We start from the raw sequence: 22,834 nt of genomic DNA, 5'->3' as shown, positions 1-22,834 counted from the left end.
TAACAAAAGTTAGTGAGAGGTCAGTTCTTTGGGATCTTGTAGTCTATTTAGGGATGTGTTTTATACATCTAGGAAAAAAAACTGAGTCCACCATAAAGCAAAATACAATGAAGGTAAATTGATATTGCCTTAGCATGCTTTACTGATAAAGAGACACAATTGAAGGAGTTATCTAGAGTGGAGTGCTGAGCAGAGGAGAAAGGGAATTTCAGAATGGACAGCCAACACCGACACTTAATGTGTGGAGGGTCATGAGCAACAGATGGGGTAAAATGGGAGTGGAGGGACAGAGAGCATCTCATACCAGGGGAAGGAGACTGGGGGTGAGTCCAGGCACTAGGAAGTTTCTGGAGGACCTACAGAAGAGGGGTAACAGGATGGTACCTGCTTGTAAGTGGTTTGTTATATAGTGAATAATACAGTGAAATATTATCTGCATTGGTTTTCTGTTTAAATTTTTTATATTTTTTTCAGTTTTTTTAATGTTATAAAAATAAAACAAACTAATTGTAAAAAACCCAAAATCCAACTGTTACAGAAACCTATGATGTAGACAGTGAAATATTCCATAACCCCACTTACAAAGATAACTGCTATTAGCTGATGTTGCTTGTTAACAGTAGGATAATTTAGAAACAGATTATATCATTTGGGACCTTGAAATTATGAAGAGAAGTATCTCCTATTTTCCTAATTCATTCATGCCTTATATTAGAAATAATGATATAATATCTCGTCTAATATTGAAGGAGGCTTTTTGGGTTATTTTCTCCATCTCACACTTAGTAGGTGAAGCATTGGAGAGTCCTGGTCTCTGTGAGACAGTGAACTAACTGGATCCTTTGCTCTTCCCCATCTTGCTTGGTGGAACCATATGCCTGGCAACTGGAAATCAGTACAGTCTGAAGACAGTCAAAGGGTTAACCTCCATGGGTACCTGGAACAGCCTAGTGGAGGTCATATGGAAAGGTAAGAGACACCATCAGAGCTCACTATATCCCCCAATATCTCTAATAGTGCATTGGCTTGGCAAATCAATTGTGTCTTCTAGAATGTATTTTTGGGGACTGGGTTGGGGAGGTTATCTCTAGTATGGAAAGGTTACCCCAAATCTCTGTGTCCCAGAAAGAGCTGAGAAAACAGAACATATTGCACATTGATAGGGAAGTTTAATGAGCTAGGAGATTATAAGCATCTCCACTCCCTACTGCCTTTTTTGAGGATCTAAAGACAGCAAGTTTTGACTTCTCTTAGTAAGTTTTAGGGGTCAAGGTAAATCAAATTACCTCTTTCGCTGAACTTGTTTATTCCAAAGGAAAGTAATACTATGTGGGTGCAACCCAGAACTTTGAAATTTATGGATGGGAAGTGACATGAGAACCAAACACTGAAAACCTTGGAGCAAACTGTGAAATTTATCCACTTTCTCCCTCCACTGGCCCCTCCAAGTCTGAAGTGCAGGATGATTGTGATCGTGAGAAGACATGAAATCAGGCAGGGTGACTGGTCAATGGTTTGGGTTTCCAAAGGAATTTGAGATTAACAGAATTATGAACTGGAGGTTGAGCAAAACTTCAAATAAGGAGTCATATATGAAGGGGAAAGGTAGAAATTAAGGACTTTCTGAAGTATTCGTAATGGAGGAAGCAGCAAGTCCAGACCTCTAGGGCTCTGCCACAGTGAAGAGTTTTATCGGAAATGGAAGAACGGACCTCAGGGACCTCGATTAGATAAAGAAGGGAGAATGAGACAACAGACAGTTACTAGGGGCAGCTGCAGAAGAGGTTTTAACAATAAAATAGAATCTCATCTGGTCTAGTCCTGGATGACGGTGGAAAGAATGTGCTGGATAATGAAAGGAATAAGCTTCCCTGTATAGGGCTTTATAGGGCTTCACAGTTTTTAAGACTTACATTTTTATTTTAACTTTTAATTTTAATTTAATTTTAATTTTTTCCCCACTTTATTGAAGTTTATTTTTTTCTTCTCAAATTTTTATTTAAATTCTAGTTAGGTTAACATGAGACTTACATTTTTAAAGCTGACCTGATCTCATTTGATCCTCATTAAAGCTCTGGCAGGTAGGCAGTGCCAGAATTACTTAAAGACAAAAGGTTAAGTTCCATTTGGGAGGGGAGACATGGAGGAAGGAAGGCAGACCTCCGAGGGTTTTGAAGTTCAGAGGGAAGTCAGTTTTTTTTTTTTTTAAACGTTTGTTCCTTTCCAGGTACACTTGATTACTCACTGTTAAGTAGGCGGAAGTCAATGAATGGGTAGGAGCCACGGCGTTCAGCAGGAACCCCCGTCTGACCCCTTAGTCGTACATCTCCTAAAAAACAGAAAATCCAAACACATGTTTGAAAACGTTGCCAAGTGTATTCACTTTTCCTCTGCAACTGCTCCTACCCACTTATGTCATTGGAACCAACACCAAATGTCAGGAGGAAAATGATTTCCATTCACCTTGCATAAGAGAGAGCTACTTGAGAAGGGATATTTAATGAATGCTGAGTGTAATGAACTTGGCAATACTCTAATGAGCGAAGCAGCACTCTGCTCCCTTTTAGATCTGCCTGGAAGATGGATCAGTGAAAATTTTTGTAATTTACAAAATGTCCATAGTCTGAGAGCCACAAAGATGAGGCATCTGAGTCTGGGAGGACGAATGGTGTTCTGGGATTATAGCTTTTATTCTTATTAGCATGTTTAATTGCCCAGTGTTATTTCTCTTGGTTCCAGCACAGTTGCCTTCTGACTGGTGTCCACCATCCTGTTCCCCAGGCTGTATCCACTGATCTGCTTTAGAACCCACTCAGTGAAGGCCTGCCTAGCTCCAGGTACTTCAGACACTTCACCACCATTGTACATAACATAGTCGCTAGGGTTTATAGAACTTGTTTTTTTGTAGGTTTCCTTTAATGTCTGTGTTCACTTTCCTTTGTGATGTGTCTTCTGCCTTCCCGATCAAGGGAGGTAATGAAGTAGAATGGAAAGAGCACAGATTTTAGAACGGAACAGACTGTGGTCAATTTTGGCTCAGATGCTACCTGTACGATCTTGGGAAATTTATTTCTCTTAGCCTCAGCTGTCTCCCTTCAAAGTGTCATTGGTTGGAGAATCTAAAATAACACTAGGTGCCTTGCAATAAATGCTGGGTGTACTTATTTCTCAACTCCTGCAAAGCAAGGACCATGCATACTATGTGTTTGGCATTTTTCCATAGTGCTTTGTGTGTTGTATGGCACATAACAGACTCTAAGTGAATGTCTTCTGTTGACAAGAGTGAATATAAAGACAAAATTTGCCAATTAGTACATAAAGTATGGAATTAGAGGAGAGGTAAAAATACATGAGATCTACTATATTTCTGGAAGAACTGAATCAGGGAAGGTTTCAGTTCCATGAGTAATGTGTCCGCTCCCATAAACTACTCTTTCCCGGACGTGAGATGGCAGCGGGGCCCTAGCCTATGAGTAGAGAGGAGAGACAGTCTTCTCTCCTCCATTCATACCTCCTGGAGTTAACCAGGGCCTGGGTGAGATCCCCTTCAGCTATAACCCGCACCGCCGGCAATGTTTAAAATATCCCTTCCAGATGAATGCTGTATTTGGGGCTTACGAACTGCAAGCTGTGAGCCTCTGGACTATTCCGTGCTTTGAATTTTATATTAGTACCTTATTTAATGCTTTGTATAATCTGATATTATAGTGCCATACTGATATTAAGGAATGTTACAATTTATGGAATAAAGCGAAGTGGGAGGAGGAGGAAAAGATGGAAAAGTACTTTTATAAATATGGCTAACATCTGACATCAAAGAAAGGAATGCTGTTAGCATTTGGCACGTTCCTGGGGTGGATGGCCAGCAGCTACAGGAAAGCCACTGGGGAGAGTTAGAAGGTTTTCCTGTCTTCAGCAGCTTGTCTTGAACACCCCATGTTTATAACACTCCAGAAAGTTTATGAAGCACTTTCACAAACATCACAGTATATTTATTTTCTTGTTTATCTCATTGGATCCTCACAATAGTCTTGTGAAGAGAGTCACTATTGTTCTTTTTACTTCATAGGTGAGAAAAAGGAGGCTCAGTGAAGAAAGCAAAGGACTGCTGTTCACCGACCCATTCCCAGCTCAGGGCTCAGGCCCTTTAAAGGCGCTCAGTAGAGGCGCCTGGATGGCTCAGTCGGTTAAGCATCCAACTCTTGGTTTCAGTTCAGGTCATGATCTCATGGGTCGTGGGATTGGCCCTGAGTGGGCTGCCCACTCAGCAGGGAGTCTGCTTGATGATTCTCTCCCTCTGCCCCTCCCTCCGCCTCCCCCCCCCGCCCCGAATAAATAAATAAATCTTTAAAGGCACTCAGTAGATATCTGTTGATTTTAAGGGACTGCCTAAGTTTATGGTCCTTTAAGCTTAGAATTAGCAGGGCTGGTTCTTAAATCTACGTTACTGAATTTCACGGCAGAGCTCTGTTCTCAATACCATTGGTTACTAACCTTAAGGAGTGTGCACACTTGGTTTAAAAAAAAATCACAGACCCCCACATGATAGAAGGTGAAATTTAGCAGCCACTGAGAAAATACAGCATGTCAAAATGATATAATACATTCAGCACTGCCTAAATGATTTATATTTTAGTTTTAGAAGATAGACATATACTTCAAAACTTCCACATGGCTGAGACTGTATTCCTTTGGTCTACAAAGCTGGCTAGGCTTTAGGTTTGTTGACCTGTCGTGTCATCCCTGTAGGCTGCTCGGAAGGGTTTTAGGTTCACCAATTGGAAATCACTTGTCCACTTGTATTTTTTCCCCCTCAGTATTAGCAAAGCATTCCTCCTGACTTTGCAGTTCAGAAGGTACCATTTTCCCAGAAAATGTCTGTATAATATCAACAGAGGTTTTAAAGCCTCTGCCAAAATTTGCTCCATTCGTCCATCTGACAGTCTAATGCAGAGGATGCCCATTATCTTGTAAGGCTTTAGGTTTAGGGAAACGTCGAGGAGATAACACCACATGGCAGAATGGGTGAAGGGAAGGCAATGCATGAGTAATTCAGAGACTCTTGTTACTGAGAGGATCAATATTTCACCATCTTGGGTGGTTGTGGGCAAATCAATAACCACTGGGAGGTCTGGTTTTCTAATATTTAAAGTAATTAGCATAATTACAGCAGCTTTGCCTACCTCATAGGCTTGTTGTGAGGAAACTGTAAGGTGCATGAAAATAGCGTGATGGGTAACAGTTATTGAATCCTTACACTGGACCGAGCATTTTACACGCCTTACTGAATATCATCTGCCCAACAACCCAGCGAAGTAGGTGTTATTATGAGACCATTTTGCAGATGAGGAAACTGAAGCCAGTGGAAATTAATAATTTGTCTGAGCTCACAGAACTCACTGGAACTCGTGCTCAAATTCAAAATGGGCTCTTAAACCCCATGTTCTTAACCCCTTTCCTGTATTATCAGGGTAAGAAATTGTACAAATAGTTAAGCATTCACTTTTTATTGCCCAAAGTATGCTTTGATTGCTATTTGCCAATAAACCAAAGCTATATTCATCATGATTCCTGGAACCTGAATGCCAGGGGAATCCACCCCCTTGATGAATTCGAGATTCAATCAGATAGATGTTGTTTATTTGAATAGCAGTCCAGCGGAAATGGGCTGAACGAGTAAGACAACCAAATCCTGTTCTGGATCAACAAGGCATCTATTATTTTCAAGTAAGAGATGGAAGGCAATTATTAAAAATATTATTCAGTAGAACTGAAATTACCTAGCAAATAATTTAATCAAGTTCTTAATTAAGTAGAATTTTCATGATGTAATGCCGTTTTGGGGAAAAAGAAACAGTGAAGCATGATGATAGCAAGGACACCTAAATAAACAAACAGAACAAAACAAATCAACAGTAACAACAACAACCTACAAAACCCATACCTGAAAGGTTCCTTTTCAATGCTTGTTCTGTCTATAACTACAATTACGGTCTTGAAAGGGGATTACTCATAAACCTAATGATGGTCTTTAGGTGTTGTAAATAATAGTGTTTAAAAAGGATGAAATCATGTTAAAAATACTAGTAAGGCAGGAAGCAGGACAATCCTAAGTGGGCTAACAAAGCATTTTAGAAATTTTTCCACATGAACAGTTAAATACAAACAAGCCAAACATTCTGTATCTTGAACATTCTATTTATTGGAGACTCTGCTGAGGTGAACTTCATGTCTTAAGTATATATTTCTAATGTAGAAAGTTCTCTCCCTTTCTCCCTGCTTTTATGAGCCCCTTCTGATACTAAATTGCTTCAATATGCTCGAGGGAAGAGAGAACTACTTCAGCAACACCCGTCCCTGGAGAAGCAGAGGCCGCTGGGCTGACGTCCGAGAAACAGAACAAGTGGAGTCCTGCTGGACTGCTTTTTCTGGCCTCTGGTCTCACGCCATCATCTATTTACCTAAGGCCTTATATCCAAGCTAAACAATTATTTTGACTATTCATTAGGCCCTTGTTTAACTTAAGCAACTTTTTCTCTGGCAAGTGAAAAGTGCTATGGAAGCTGGGTCGGAAGTGTTGACAGCTCAGAGTCGTGTCCTCAGCCTGTTCTTATTGTGTTCCAGAATGAAACAAACAGCAGGGGAATTCTTATTTTGAAAGGGCTGCCTTTCTTTTGCCCCTTCAGGCCAAAAACATACCAGGTCGTCCTCGGGTATTTCAGGCTGCAAACACGGGCGGAAAGCGGAGCCGAGTGGCTCAGGGAGCCAAGCCCCGGAGACAGGCACTCGCCGTCCCAGGGGCCGTGGTTCCCGGACGGCCCTCTTGCCCGCTTGGCCTCTCGGGCTGTGTCGGCTTCACGCAAGCTTGCGCTGGGGAGCAGACGGACGTTCTGCGGCCTCTTACGTAATTGGCAAACATGGTGGAGCCTCTGGCAGCGACGGCGACTTACGGCGGCTGCAACACCCGCCACAGGATGAGAACCAGAGTCTGGCCCCCCTTGTGGGGTCAAGGTCACGTCAGGGTGGGGGAAGGGGGTAGGAAAGGTACGGAGCCGTGCCTCCTGTGCTCCTGCTGCATCTGAGACCATGAGGAAGGTGCTGCTAACGGCTGCGGGAAACACGGGGGCAGAGTCCTAGCAGCGGTGTCGCTCTGAGCAAGGAGGATGAGCTGGTGGTCGCGTCGGAAAGACGCCACCGTGGAGCAGCCCGGATACGGCGGGAGAGGAGGGGCTCTCGGGAAGGGTATTCCTTTGAGCTTCCTTAGACAGTACTAACGCCCGGCACAGCTGTAAACTTGTAAGATGGAGGCAGAGAGAACCCAGACCCCTGAATCGCAGCCAGGAGCTTTCATCAGCTGGCGGCTTCGAATATTTTAGATGACCACTCTCAATTAGCAAAGTGAATTATTTCTCCTGAGATGTTTATCTAGCCAAACAAAGAGGCGGAAGGTTGTGCAATTCGATCGCTCTGTAGATTTATGGCACAGTACAGGCCGCCAGTTTGGATAACTCAGGCCGAGATGACTGTTCTGAGTGCTGTGAGCTCGCCTGAGATCCAAGATGGCTGATTAGACCCGACTTCCCACTTGGGGCTTCAATCTTCTGCATTGCTTTTTTGAGTGAGGCTGGGCCTGTCTGGTTGCCAAGGACTATATGTTGAACTGGCTGAGTAGGTGGCTTCCTTCTATTGATCCGTTGCACTAATTGTGCATCCCCAGGCCGTTGCTGAGAGGGCTTTGTGTGTAGGAAAGAGACAAACCAGGAGTTGGGTGTTCAAAACCACATTTTTGGCAAAGGGAACAAAATACAGTTTCAGTTGCATGTGAAACAAAGTTCTTTCTTTTCTTTTTAAAAACCTTGATCTTTATATCAAAATCAGAGAAATCTCACCAAGTCAGAGTGCCCGAACAATTGTGTATATACCACCTTGCAACTTTGGCTTAGGATTATTAAATACTTTTATGACGAAGGTGCATTTTGGGACCTGAATGTTACAAAGGTGAATATAGAAATAACAGTGCCTCTATTTTCTAAAGCAGGTGAGGTAGGTTTCAGCTCAGACTAGACATTCTTCAGCTTGATGGTTGTACAGAGGGAAAATGAGAAAAAAAAAGTTGAGGGGGGAAAAAAGTTACCATCACCAGGAACACAGGAGTCTAATAAAAAAAAAAGATATTGAACACGAAGGCACAGAAATGCCTGAAGAGAATTCCAAGAAACTGTAAAAGAACTTAAAAGAACACAAAGAAAGTGTCTTCCTATGAAGATTAAGAATGAGGGAAATAATGTGCTGAGTCATTTTAGGGAATATGTTATCTGGGTCTGCCTTAAGTCATGAAAACACGGGTGTAAGCTTGCACATTATTCACTTATTTCTGGGATAATGCTTTTTAATTCTAGAATCTCTTCAAAGCAAAGGTTGTTGTTTTTAAATAAATGTGATAGCTATGGATGTAGATGTAGATAGATCTGTGCCTGCTCACCCCTGCGCCCTTTCATGATGCCTGGCACATGGTAGGCATTCAAAAATAGTAACTATTATTCCTACTTACTTACTGTTCTTCTGAGGTTCCTGCCTGGCCCCTCATCTCGCCCTCCCATGATAGTCGGTATTATTTAGGAGGATTTCTAAGTCAGGAACTGTTTTAAAGACTGTACATGTATGAGCTTGGCTAGTCCTTATGACAGTCCGCCTGAAGGAGATGTGTGTATCATCCCCCTTGTACCGAGGCACGCAAAGAGCTTGCCTGCAAGTGGCTGAGATGGGATTAGAAGCCAAGTGGCCTTGGGAGCACTTGGTCTCTAACCACTGCTACATGGGGCCACTATCGCCACTCTCTACAGCAGTGACCGATGCGATCCCCCATGACATTATTCATGGTTTCCTTTGTTCTCCCAGGCTGTTTCTCCTCTGTCTGCTGGGTAGTTTAGGGTCATAAAAGCAAGTACCAAAGCTATGTCCCGAGGAAAGACAAATGTTTATCCTGGTGCTTTTTCATGGGAGCATTGCAAGCCCAGTATAATAGGAATGCTGTGGTCCATGACATGGGAACCGATGAGTCCCCACTGGAGGGGGACTGGACCCCACTGGAGATCTAGGCATCTTGCAGGTCAGTAGAACTTTTGAGTAAGTGAGTCAGCAAAGGGACCAATTCTAGGGAAGCCTCTGATAAAACCCTAGATTAATTCAGTTCATTTCAACAAATGCTCATTTACAACATTATACAAAGTGTTAGAAAGTAGGTGTGGAAAAGGGAAATACAAAGGTCCATAGGATGTCATGTTGGCACTCAGAGAGTTAATCATTTAGAAGAGAGTCACAGAAATGAGCAAATATGGTATATGCTAGAAGAAGTCTAATGTTTAATGGTACTGGAATATTTGGGTTTGGATCCCTCGTTCAGAAACATTGTAGGCTTTATGATTTTGTATGGATAAGTAACTTGAAAATTTCTGTGCCTCGAATGGCTCCCTAGTAATCTTATAAAATGTTTCAGTTGGTAAAATTGAAAGGTAATTATTTAATGTTTAATTTTTAAATTAAATATCATTTTTAAATTAAAAAAATTTTGATTTCAGTATAGTTAACACACAGCTTTATATTAGTTTCATGTGTACAATATAGTGATTCAACAACTTTATACATTACTCAGTTCTCATTATGGTAAGTGTACTTAAATATAATTTTTACATTGAAAGACCCTTCACATTTTAGAACTATGGTTGAAAGAGTGATTTAGACTCTTATACCAGGTCTCTAGTAAGCAAGTTTCTTATAGACAAGAGACTTAAATGAATAGCACTAGTTTCAGAAACCACTTGTTATAGGAAGGGATGTCCTTTGTATCTGATGAGTGTGATAGATTTCTGGAAAAAAATAATATATGTATACACACACACCAGGAGAGGTGGGGAGGAGAGAGAGAAGCAGAGGACAAAGAGGAGAGATTGGAGGCCACAGAGAACCTGGACATAAGGAGGAATTGAACCCTGGGGCTGAAGGAGAGGAAGGTGTCAAAGACAGATTTCTGCATTGCATCACTGGATGATTGGTTGTGCCAATCGTAGAAAAAAGGAAATTCTCAAAGAGGCATTATTTTATGTTCTTCATTTGAGAAATGATATACATGATATTTATGACACATGGTAGTTTTGGCAGATAATACAATAGTGAAGAACCTTGGGAACAGTCTTGGTCTCATGGAGTTTAGTCTACTGGAGGGGACATCAAAGAACAATAATGTGTAACTTTGGAGAGTGGAACAAAAGAGGCATATATTGTGTTAAACTTATAATGGACTTCACCTTGCCAGGGAGGTTGTTTTGAGCTTCCCTGAGGAGGTGACATTTGATCTGAGATCTGTTGAAAGAATGCAAGTTAATTTCAGGTGAACATATATCCCAATTTTCCCTGGAAAAGCTTAGTTTATGCCTTTTGTTTTGCCTAGTCTAATTAGTAATAGTGCCTCTTTCACACTCAGAAGTATTCTGGTTGAATCTTACATGATCACCCCAAGTGCAGCAATCCAGGCAGGTGGAAATGCATTTCTGAAGATCTTATGGCAGGAGGATGACATATCTGAGGTACCCTAACAAGACCAAGTGCATCGCAGCAAAAAGACCAAAGTGTGTGATGGGATGTGATGGGGTATGGTGTAAAATGAGGTTGGATAGGTGTCAGGACTTTGTAGGACAAAGGAGGCTGAGGAGTTTGACTTTATTTCAAGAGAATTAGGAAGCTATGGATGAGTTTAAGGGGACGATGATGTTATCAGATTTGCATATTGAAAAAAACAACTGTGGGTACAGTATGCAGAATGGATTGGGAAGGGCAAGAATGGCAAGTTAGAGATCATTGTAATAGTCTAGGTGAGAAAATATGGTAGCTTGGAGTAGAGAGGTGAATAGATTTTAGAGATATTTAGTAGGTAGAATTGACACATGGTGAGGAATAGCATATAAGGGCCGAGGGAGAGGGAAATAGCAAGGATAATTCCTAGATTTCAGGCTTGCATAACTGGATGACTATGCTTCTCACAGAAAAAGGAAATTCCAGAGGGACCAGATTTGGGAGGAGAAGTTCATGTGCTCGACTTTGGTCACACCGAGTGTAAGTGTTCTTGAAATTTCAAAGCAAAAATGTCAAGTAGGCAGCTAGACCCATGTGTCTGACAACAAGAGGGAATGTCTGGAATGGAGATATAAATCTATAAGTCAGATAAAACTATGGGCAGATATGAAGTTGCCCAGGAAGGGAAGTGAGAAGTGAATAGAGCCTCTCACCCAGCCTTGAGCAACTGTAACATTTAATGTCTTGTTAGAAGAGGAGTCTCTGAGGGAGAAGGGAAAGCTATGGAGGTAAGAGGAAATCCAGAAGCTTGTTGTGTCATGGAAGATAGTAATTCGAGATGGAGGGAATGGTTTTCAGATAAATCTTGCTGAAAGGGTAAGTGAAATGATGACTGGCAAAAGTCCACTGAATTTAGTCAAGTGACTATAATGAGAAATAGAAGCCAATTAGTTTGGATATTACATGGAGTTGGGAAATTGGGAAGGTTTTTTTTTTTTTATTAAGGAGCAGATATTTAGATGGATCTTAAATGATAAGCAAAATTTGGAAAAGTAGCACGTTATATTGTTGGCTTGCGATTCATCCAACTATGATCATTGAAATCAAGGGAAGGGATTTTTAGGAAAAAATCATGATGATCTTAAGAACAATAATAATCACTAAGAATGATCTTAATAACAAAGCATAATTTGAAAATTGCACAAAGGACAAAACAGTCCAAGTCATGAAAATGCCCGTAAATTTTTGCAAAATACATCGATACCCTGTCTAATCACTTCTTATACTTAAATATACTTCAAGAAAAAAGTTTAAAGGAAATCACTGCCAAGAAAAGTATTTGTTGGGAAGAAAACGATGGGCATATCAATTGAGAATGAATAAATATAATTAATAAGATAAAATACTGGCCAAGTCCCAATATTGCTGAATAATTTCTTGTTTTTTTGAACATTGACTAATTTGAGAGGAGTGTTTTAATCAATTGTTTGTTTTCATGTGCTTCTTGAACTTCCTGAATCTGGCCGGGAACAAGGACAAACCTGCCAAAATACTGCAAGAAAAGATGTTGCTGATCACAGGGAGGAAATACTCAAAGTCCCATGAGATAGTGTGTTCTTAAGAGACTTCCACACCAAGTCTGCTGACCTCAGAAGGACCATCGGGCCACCACAATCCCTGCTGAAGTCTGCTCAGGGCTAGGAGGTATTTGGGAGTTCTTCATTCACTTCTGTTTCAACATGGCATTTAGGATTCTTTTAATCTTCAAGTAATTTTTTTGTTTCAAGTTCATTTTTTTGTTTTGTTTTTCAGAAGAAAAACATGACAAAAATGGACGTAGTAAGAAATGATTGATTTGATTATATTATATCCATGTTATAGGTATTATTTTGCTATTAAAGCTAGTAACTTTTATCTCAATAGTAATAGCTAACATTTATCGAGGTTTTATTATGTGCTAGGTAATGTTTGAAGTACTTCTCATGAACTAACTAACCCTTTTAAATAATTCCCTTAGATAAATATTGTTATCAATATCATACCTGAGGGGTAGAGGTGTTAAATTACTTTTCCATGATGACATGGCCCAATGAGTGTGAAGGCAGATTTGAAACCAGGGTGACTGGCTCCAAAGCAGGTGCTCTTAACTAATATGGTTCCATCCCTGTTCAAATATGTCTTGATCTGAAGTGGAAGCTATGGTATATTGTTAAGGTACGATGGGTATTATATAGTATTTAAATACTGTATTACAAAGTAAAGAAATCAATAGTATGAGAAGCTATTTACTACCTGTATGACCTTGGTAAGTCTTTTTTTTATTTTTTTATTTTATTTTATTTTTTTTAAAGACCTTGGTAAGTCTTAACCATTCTAGGCTTTATGAGGTCTTTTGTGTTTCATTAAGTAAAGATAATAATATCTGCCCTGTGCACCTAATCAAATGAAATCACATGGATGAAAGTACTCCATCAATTACTATGTAATGAACTTTTATTATTAAGAATATTGTTAATGTTACTATATAAATATTAAACATACGTAAAAGACATTATATAAATTCTATATTGTATTATGCTTTTATTGCTTAAGTAGTAGTATTATTGATATTGCTATATAAATCTGGGTCAGTGTTAATGTATATCCAAAGTGAGGAACATTATTCTTTGATATGTAATTGAACACATGTATTAAGAGTACTATAGTCAAATGCTCTTGGAAAGCATAGAGTTTTAACAAAATTAAACTTTTAAAAAATTGCAGTGTTATAGGGGCACTTGGGTGGCTCATTTGGTTAAGGGTCTGACTTTGGCTCAGGTCATAATTTCAGGGTACTAGGATCAAGCCCCATGTTGGGGTTTCTGCTCAGTGGGGAGTCTGCTTCTCCCTCTCTCTCAAATAAATTTTAAAAAATCTTTAAAAATATTGCAGGGTTATGGACTAAATTGTGCCTCCCTCCCATGCATATGTTGAAGCCCTAACACTCAGTACCTTAGAATGTGACTCTATTTGGAGATAAGGCATTTAAAGCACTGATCAAGTTAAGAAGAGAGTATTAGAATGGGAACTAATCTAATCTGATGAGTACAGAGGAAAGACCATGTGAGAAGCAGCAAGAAGGTGGCCATCTCCAAACCAAGGAGAGAGGCCTCAGAAGAAACCAAACATGCTGACACTTCGATCTTGGACTTCTAACCTTCAGAACTGTGAGAAAACAAATTTCTGCTTTTTAAGATGCCTAGTCTATAGTATTTTGTAATGACAAGGTCAAGAGGCTGCTTCTACTGGCAAAGAAAACTCATCAGAATTTAGGGGTTCTGTGTCCCCAACTTCATCAGGACCTTCCCATATGTCCCCATTCCGATTTCCAGGATCCCATTCCTTCCCAATCAAGGCCCTCACTTTAATAGTAGACATCCTGCAATGTTGGGAATTCAATCTGTAATTCAGCCACTAGCATGATGAGATTCTGGGCTTGGTTTCCAGGCATCTCAGCTCCACAGCTACAGGAAATAAGTCTCTTTCAGAGCAGATATAGAAGCTTGCAGGTCATTATGTGGTTGCTTGAGCTGGAAATTTTAATCCCTCAGCTCATCTTTTTCTTTCCCCACTTTCTCCAGCAACATTAGGAGCAACCAGCCAATCTCATTATACTTGTTAGTTTGACAAAAATGCTCAAAGGAATCTTATATATGGTTACCCAGAAACCTGTCTCTTGTAAGTATTTGATCAGGGATATCCAAGGTTTTTTCATATCTCTATTGCCACATCACAACATGCACTATCAGTGCTTTATTTATTACTGGGAAGAGATTGATAAGCATCTTTAAATCTAATCAAATTAGAGATCCAGTTCCAGAAAACCAAGAACCAATTCAGAAAACTCCTTAAGATTCTGTTCTTCTGGAACCAGTCTTGGTACCTAAATCTGTATTAGTCAGGGTTCTGTTTCTCTGGAGAACCCTGACTAATACATGCAAGATTTTTCAGATCCTTCAATACATTGATGTTTACTGTGAATATCCAAGAAGGTGAGATCACACAGCATTTCCCAACCACATTTGTTCACAAAACATGTTTTTCAGGTGTCTTCTAAGATGACTGTTTTGAGGAAAATAATTGGCTATATATCACTCTACATGGAGCTTGTGTGTGTGTGTGTGTGTGTGTGTGTGTGTGTGTGTGTGTGTGTGTATTACTTAGGTAAAAATCTTAGCACCGTGAGGAACTTAGAAGTCCTCTGACTCCCTTTATAAGTACCATCACCTCTTTAATTCTTGTCCTGTATGACTAAATCTATACTCTGGTTCTAATTTCTTTTTTAGGCTACAAATCATCTGGATAATTATTCATTTATTCCTCAAAAATGTTTTTGAGGAATATTATTCAACCTTAAAAAAAAAGATGAGATCTTACCATTTGTGACAACGTGGATGGACCTAAAGAGTATTATGCTAAGTGAAATAAGTCAGACAGAAAGGAAAATGATTTTTCATTTTCCTTTCTCATCATATGAAACCATATGATTTCACTTATATGTGGAATCTAGAAGACAAAACAAATGAATAAACAAACAAAAAGCAGAATCAGACTTATAAATACAGAGAACAAACTGATAGTTGCCAGGAGAGAGGGGTGTGGGGGGATGGGCAAAATAGTGAAGGGGAGTGGGAGATAAAGGCTTCTAGTTATGGAATGAACAAGTCATGGGAATAAAAGGTACGGCACATGGAATATAGTCAATTGTTCTGAAATAGAGTTGTATGGTGACAGATGGCAGCTACACTTGTAATGAGCACAGCATAAGGTATAGAGATGTTGAATCACTAGGTTGTACACCTGAAACTAATTTAACATTATGTGTCAACTATACTCAAAAAAATTTAATTTAAAATTCTGTTCTAGATCCTGGGAATATAGTAGTGAACAAAACAGACAAAGCACAACTGCTCTCATAGGGCTTAAGATTCTACTGGGGAGAGACAGACAACAGACAAAATCAACAAATAAATTGCCTATAGAGATGTGATATAGGTGCTGTGGGGTAAAATAAAACAGGGAAGGGAAGGGCTGAGGGAGTGCTGCTTGGTCTGGGTGGGTGGGTGTGGGTTGCAGTTTAAATAGAGGAGGGTCTTGGGAAAATTGGACAGCCACATGCAGAAGAATGAAACTGGACCATTTCCTTACACCACACACAAAAATAGACTCAAAATGGATGAAAGACCTACATGTGCGACAGGAATCCATCAAAATCCTAGAGGAGAACACAGGCAGCAACCTCTGTGATCCTGGTTGCAGCAACTTCTTGCTAGACACGTCTCCAAAGGCAAAGGAAACAAAGGCAAAAATGGACTATTGGGATTTCATCAAGATAAAAAGCTTTTGCACAGCAAAGGAAACAGTCAATAAAACCAAAAGACAACTGACAGAATGGGAGAAGATACTTGCAAATGACATATCAGATAAAGGGCTAGTATCCAAAATCTATAAAGAACTTATCAAACTCAACACCCAAAGAACAATTAATCCAATCAAGAAATGGTCAGAAGACATGAACAGACATTTCTCCAAAGAAGACATACAAATGGCCAACAGACACATGAAAAAGTGCTCAACATCGCTCAGCATCAGGGAAATGCAAATCAAAACCACAGTGAGATACCACCTCACACCAGTCAGAATGGCTAAAATTAACAAGTCAGGAAATGACAGATGTTGGCGAGGATGCAGAGAAAGGGGAACCCTCCTACACTGTTGGTGGGAATGCAAGCTGGTGAAGCCACTCTGGAAAACAATATGGAGGTTCCTCAAAAAGTTGAAAATAGAGCTACCCTATGACCCAGCAATTGCACTACTGGGTATTTACCCCAAAGGTACAAACATAGTGATTCAAAGGGGCACCTGCACCCCAATGTTTATAGCAGCAATGTCCACGATAGCCAAACTATGGAAAGAGCCTAGATGTCCATCAACAGATGAATGGATAAAGATGTGGTGTATATATATATATATATATACAATGGACTACCACTCAGACATCAAAAAAAAAAAAGAAAGAAAGAAAAAGAAAGAAAGAAAGAGAAAGAAAGAAAGAAAGAAAGAAAGAAAGAAAGAAAGAAAGAAAGAAAGAGAAAAAGAAATCTTGCCATTTGCAATGATGTGGATAGAACTAGAGGGTATTATGCTAACCGAAATAAGTTGATCAGAGAAACACAATTATCATATGATCTCACTCATATGTGAAATTTAAGAAACAAACAGAAGATCATAGGGGAAGAGAGGAAAAAATAAAACAAGACAAAGTCAGAGAAGGAGACATACCATAAGAGACTCTTAATCATAGGAAACAAAGTAAGGGTTGCTGGGGGGGAGGAGAGTGGAGGGACGGGGTAACTGGGTGATAGATATTAAGGACAGCATGTGATGTAATGAGCACTGGATGTTATATAAGACTGATGAATCACTGACCTCTACCTCTGAAACCAATAATACATTATACATTAATTAAAAAAATATATATCAGAGTGAAAAAATAAATTTGAGGATAATAAACAGAAAAAAATAAATAGAGGAGGGCCTAAGAAGACTGCTCTGAGGTGACTTGAAACAAAGGCTTGAATAAAATGTGAGGAACCATGAGGCCTTCTGGGAGGAGCATTTCAGGCTCATGGAACAGCAAGCACAAGATTGCAAGGAACATGCATGGCATGTTCTAGAAACAGCCAGGAGGCTGGCATCCTGGAGCAGAGGTAGTGAAGGGAGAGCAGGAAGAGATAGAGGTGGAGAGATGACAAGCCAGGAGAAGCTGGGCTGTGGGGGAATGGTAGACAGTTTAGGAACTCAGAGAGAAAAAGGGAGACACAGAGGGCTTTGAATGACAGAGTGATAGGGTCTAATGTTTTTAAAGGATTGCAATCGCTGCTCTGGGGGAGAGATTTATACATTTAACAGATCCCAAAATGAATGTGCTATCTTTTTCTATAACCCAGGTCCTGCCTTGTGTCCTAGTCATGGCAACTTTTTGTCTCCCCTGTCCCCATGGGTGGTTTTAACTCAGCAGGGGAATAGGTGCTCTCTTAGGGCATAAGTGTGCAGGGCCTCTCTATACAAGAGTGCTAAGCCACAATAAATATTCTCCTGGCTTCACAGAAAATGGATCATGGCACATGGCCACGTGGCTATTTCATTCACACAAGTTGTCTATCAATTTTATAAGCATATAAGATACAGATACATACATTTTAGGGAGAAGTATAATTTACAGTATTTTATCTGTAAAATTAATGGAACTGATCCTTGCAGGCTACACACTTGGAAGAAAGACCTTGCCACATGCTTACTTGGAGTAAGGACTATTCAGGAAGTAGATAAGATATAAAAATCAAGAAATATTGGCTACTGTAGAAACAGTCCCAGAAAGCCACACTTGTGTGACTGGAACTTACTAACTCGTGCCAGGGATTGAACCTTCTGCTGATCTGCCCAATGAGAACGCTGCTCTGCTCTGGGCATATTCCTCCCGTGACAGTTACATGGCCGTCATAACTCAACTTGGAGACCAAAGTGAAGTGGTAGTACTTCATAAACAGAGATCATTTGATGTTTTTTCTTTTAACTGAATAAAATTCAGACAATGTTTGCCTTTTCCTAGTTTTCCAACACTCTTTTCATTCTCCATAATTCCACAAAGATTATTGACAGGAGTTCAGCAAATATATCTGTAAATAGGTGGAATTATAATTCAGTAGACTCAAACTTGAAATTTTGCAAAATGGTTGTCATTTTTGTTTGTTTGCTTTTTACTTTCTTGGGCTTCCATTTCAACCCTCCACACTGATCCCTTTTAAAAACAGAGCTGTACCTTTTTTAGTTTGAATTAATTCTTTTTGACAAGAAGAAATTTTTAAAAAGTGCTCTGAGCTTTTACTACTTTCTCTTTACTACTGTACTCTTACAAGACTTCTGCTCTTAATGTCTTGCCATGTCCTAGGCCATGGACTGGTTCTTTTTTATTTTTGTTCTTTAAAAAGCATTTTTATAAATCCTTTTAAAATCCTCTTTCTTACTGCTTTGTGTTACACATTTATGTTTGCTTCTGGTTAGATAAAACTTTCTCTGTCTTTTATGCATGTTACTAATATTTTTAAAATATTAGAATTCGGGGCACCTGGCTGGCTCAGTCAGTGGAGTGTGCGGCTCTTGGTCTCAGGGTTGTGAGTAAGCACCTCACGTTGGGTGTAGACATTGCTTAAAAATAAAAAAAATCTTAAAAAAAGATTAAATATTTGAATTCATCAGAGAATTTTCTGTACACCTTCATTGGATTCTTTAGGCAAACCTCTCTACTCTTTCTTAGTGAAGATATTTTGTGATCTCAATAGAAAATGATTTCTATGTTTCTTATCTATAAATGCCGAAGTTTGAGAGTTTGTCTTGGCCATTATTAGGAAAACGGTGTCTGAATTAACGGAATGTTTACACATTAAAATAAATTTGTCTTTTAGAGTTTTCTGTCCTTATCAAGTCATATATCTGATTTTGATGGCAACATATATATCTCACTTTTTGAAATTAACATCTAACAATGCTCAGCATTCCATTTTCTGTGACTTGCACTCCATCATTTCCTCTTGTGATAATTAAACCAAGAGAAGTAGTTCTTCATGTCCAAACCCAATTACATGATTTTAATCTATTTGAATGTGAGAACTAGAATTGAAAAACTGATATGAGGAATTCTTAATCTCAGGAAACAAACTGAGGGTTGCTGGAGTGGTGGTGGGGTGGGAGGGATGGGGCGGCTGGGTGGTAGACATTGGGGAGGGTATGTGCTATGGTGAGTGCTCTGAATTGTGTAAGACTGTTGAATCACAGACCTGTACCCCTGAAACAAATAATACATTATATGTTAAAAAAAAAAAAGAAGATATTAGGAAGGGAGAAATGAAGGGGGGGGAATTGATCCAAATGTGTTGAAATATTTTTTTTTGGAGATGATAATAAATAAATAAATAAATAAATAAATAAATAAATAAATAAAGTTCATTCTCAATCAAGTTCTATTGATTGAATACCTATTGTGAGCCTACTGTGCTCATGTATTATTATAGGAGATGACTATGACTATGAGCAATATAATATAATGACAATGACTTATGCTGCCAGATGATACCAGGGGGACAATTTCTTTTAGTACCAATTGTTTAGTTTTCCATATCTGATATTTTGTTGTTCATGGCTTTACTCTTACAAGTGTAATTGTAACTGATGGATGGATTTTTGCATGGTATAGAATTTTTTTACACTGAGTACAAACTTGGTGCTTTGTATTGCTTGTTGTTTCAGCCACCCAATATTCTACTACCTGTATTTCTCCAGGACTTCCTTGCTCTTTCAGTCCATACAACACAGAAAATAACATTAGATTCCCACTGGGTTATTTAACCCAGTGTATCTGATTGTGCTCATCCAGAGTCTTCCAGACTAGATTGTGGCTTCCCCAAGCTTGCCTGGCCACCCTGAGGCTGAGGGGGGAAAAATCTTGGAACATCAGGGACCTACCCATAGCACATGGGTCGGGGAACTCCAGTCTATACAGTATACAGTCTATACTGTCTGTATTCCATCTGTGCTCCAATCTAAGACAACACTACCTGGAAAGAACCCTCAAGCATTGCTCATCTTATGTTTGAAAGATTAGAATACATGCTTCTTGAGGTCAGCATACTTCATAGAATTTAGAGAATCTTACCACTCATTATCAGGAGTTGGGTAGTGGGGGTATAGGTCATGGAAACTTAAAGTAGAAGAAGGGGACCATCATTTAAAGCAAATGCTGTTATTTCTCTGGACTGACATGAGAGTTACCAGGAAAAACAAAAGCTCTTGCTCACCTTTAGCCTTCTCATCATAGGATTCAATAGAACATTTTCTCTTTCTCTCTTTTTTTTCCATTATAGTTTCAGACAGGATTTTCCCTCTTCACCCCAGGATGTGAGAGAAAAAGACTAACATTATCCTGTTTTATAACCATCTAAGAGCAGCTGTTCTCAATCAGCTATTCTGATTTAATTGATCTGGAGTGAGCCTGGGCATAGGTGTTTTTACAAAGATTCCCAGAGACTTCAATAGGGAGACATTGTTGAAAACCACTGGTGAATATCACACTCTGTAACTGAACACACATGTAAAAGGATATACCGCAAAGCACAGTTGTTTGGCAAAATAGAGATGAGACATGAGGCAAAAGCAAATCTTACAGAAAGCAAATATTTATAATATGCATCATCTTTGGGTATTTCTGAATTATGTCTTGTTGGCATTTGGGCACTTCAGCTGGAGAAATGTATTATCACTGCTCTGGTGAGTTAGGAGAGATTTTCTGGAACAAATCTACTTGCAGAACATCTTGAAAAGAAAAAGGTAGTGAAAACATAGAGTATGCATTCATAGATTCGCAAAAAGAAGGGTCAGAGCAGCAAATGGAGAAATAGTGGTGGAGTGGGTTGTTTGGTGAGAGAGAAGTTGGGGTGGTTGGGCTGGAGGAATGGGAGATAAAGACTCTTGGCCCTGCAATGAGAAGCTTGACTGTTGAGCAAAAATTAGAGCACTCCATGTATGGCCTGGTTCAGACTCAGAAGGGTAACCGGCACATTTTTTCTTGAATAGGGCAATCAGAGCTGAGGAAGGACTTTGTCAACAACAATCTCTATTCACACTCAAAGCAAAAGTATAACAAAAATAATACAATGGATTACCTTTGAAAATATTTACTGACAAGATTAAAAGCACAATAAGATATAGTATGTTTCAGCCACTTCCCATGTCCTCTACACCATGGGCCATGGCACCGGTTTGAGGACTCCAAGGAGGCAGGGGGCCAACAGGGCTGACTGGCCGTTGGCCCACTGAATTCGAGGGCTGAGCCCAGGAACACCTCTTGTGGTGATTGTGGGGACAAAAAATTAAAAAAAAAAAGATAGAGGTATGTTTCATATTGTTTAGTATATGGAAGTTGCAATTCAAGTTTTGAAGAAAAATACAGGTAATGATATAAAACCTGACTATTATACAGCATCTGTGAAGCCATATTATAGCCCTATAATCTCTTCAACTAGAAACACAAATTCTCCAAATTCCTAAATGAGGAAGTTTAGGTTTGTAATATGACTTTAGTAATAACTCACCACCAATTTTATTGAGGATTTATTTCTGGGTCTTTTCTAAAGTTTTCAGCATCGCTTTTTTTCTCTATACATGATCAGCCTTTCTCATAGCTATGTAAAGGGACCCATGCTACCCTGCCAATGGAAGGATGTTATCCTTGATGGTATTGCTATGGTACAGAAAGAACAGTTATTTCTGGGTCATTCAGGGCTAATGGTAATATAGGACTGTTTGAGTTAGTTTAAAAGTTTCATTTGGTGTCTTAGACTATCTCAGAGGGCCTACACAATCACTAGCAATCACTGTGTATATCACCAAGACAGACATTTTGGAAAGATAGATGGTTCCAGGGGAATTATATGCCTCTGGTTGGGCAGAATATTTGTAGCTCCTACCAAATAGCAAAAAGTGCCTTCTGAGCACTAGAGATAAAAATAAGAAGGAGAGAAAAGACACACTCAAAGAAGTAAATGTTTAGAATTTAAGTCCCCAAGGGTAACTGTTCTGCATCAATATGACAAATATATGTCATAAATGTAAAATATGCATAAATATTTTGTTATTTTATTTTATCCAAGTGTACTTTTTTCCCCACTTGGGAATATGCCCTATATAAAGATGCATAAAATGTTCACTTTGGCAAACTCATTTCCATTCATTTCTTGTTTTTCGGTATTCGGAAAATCTACAACAGTGTCAATATAACATTCTGATTATGTTTTTCAACTTCCCCATTCATTTACTTGGCTTTAAACAAAAATAATATTCAAAAGATGGCCCCAAAGAAAACATGCTAGCTACCAGGGTCATCAAGTGAACAATTGCATCTTTCTCTGAGAAGGGGGCTGGGGAAATGGACCAAATTGCAGGAGGTAGAAGCACATGTTTGTAGTCTTCTCTTTTCTCCATATTTAATAGCATGGAACCATTTATTTATTGACTGCTTGAAATAAATTCAAATAGAAGAACTTTGTGAATGCTGTAGTCTCTGCTAAGACCTACCTGGTGCCAATCTTTTTTGTTATTTATGAGAGGGCCTCAGAGAGTTTGAAAGCCTACTCCTTTCTTTTTCTTTCTTTCTTTCTTTCTTTCTTTCTTT

General features: G+C 39.3%; 1 protein-coding gene across 5 annotated transcripts in view; it reads right to left on the bottom strand.

Annotated features, from left to right (window-relative positions):
• The window catches only part of PDE7B (phosphodiesterase 7B), a 314,673-nt gene that overhangs the window by 72,326 nt on the left and 219,513 nt on the right, over positions 1 to 22,834 (bottom strand). For all 5 annotated transcript variants that reach the window (XM_025865829.2, XM_025865819.2, XM_073893971.1 and 2 more), the window contains one exon: positions 2,246 to 2,329. In XM_025865829.2, coding sequence (XP_025721614.1) covers positions 2,246 to 2,329 — 84 coding nt within the window. The remainder of the gene's footprint in view (positions 1 to 2,245; positions 2,330 to 22,834) is intronic.

This window comes from Callorhinus ursinus, unplaced genomic scaffold (genome assembly GCF_003265705.2).
Source record: "Callorhinus ursinus isolate GAN/ISIS: 27379988/994484 unplaced genomic scaffold, GSC_fseal_2.0 scaffold6, whole genome shotgun sequence".
Taxonomy (NCBI): domain Eukaryota; kingdom Metazoa; phylum Chordata; class Mammalia; order Carnivora; family Otariidae; genus Callorhinus; species Callorhinus ursinus.
This window is presented reverse-complemented; position numbering and strand designations above follow the sequence as displayed.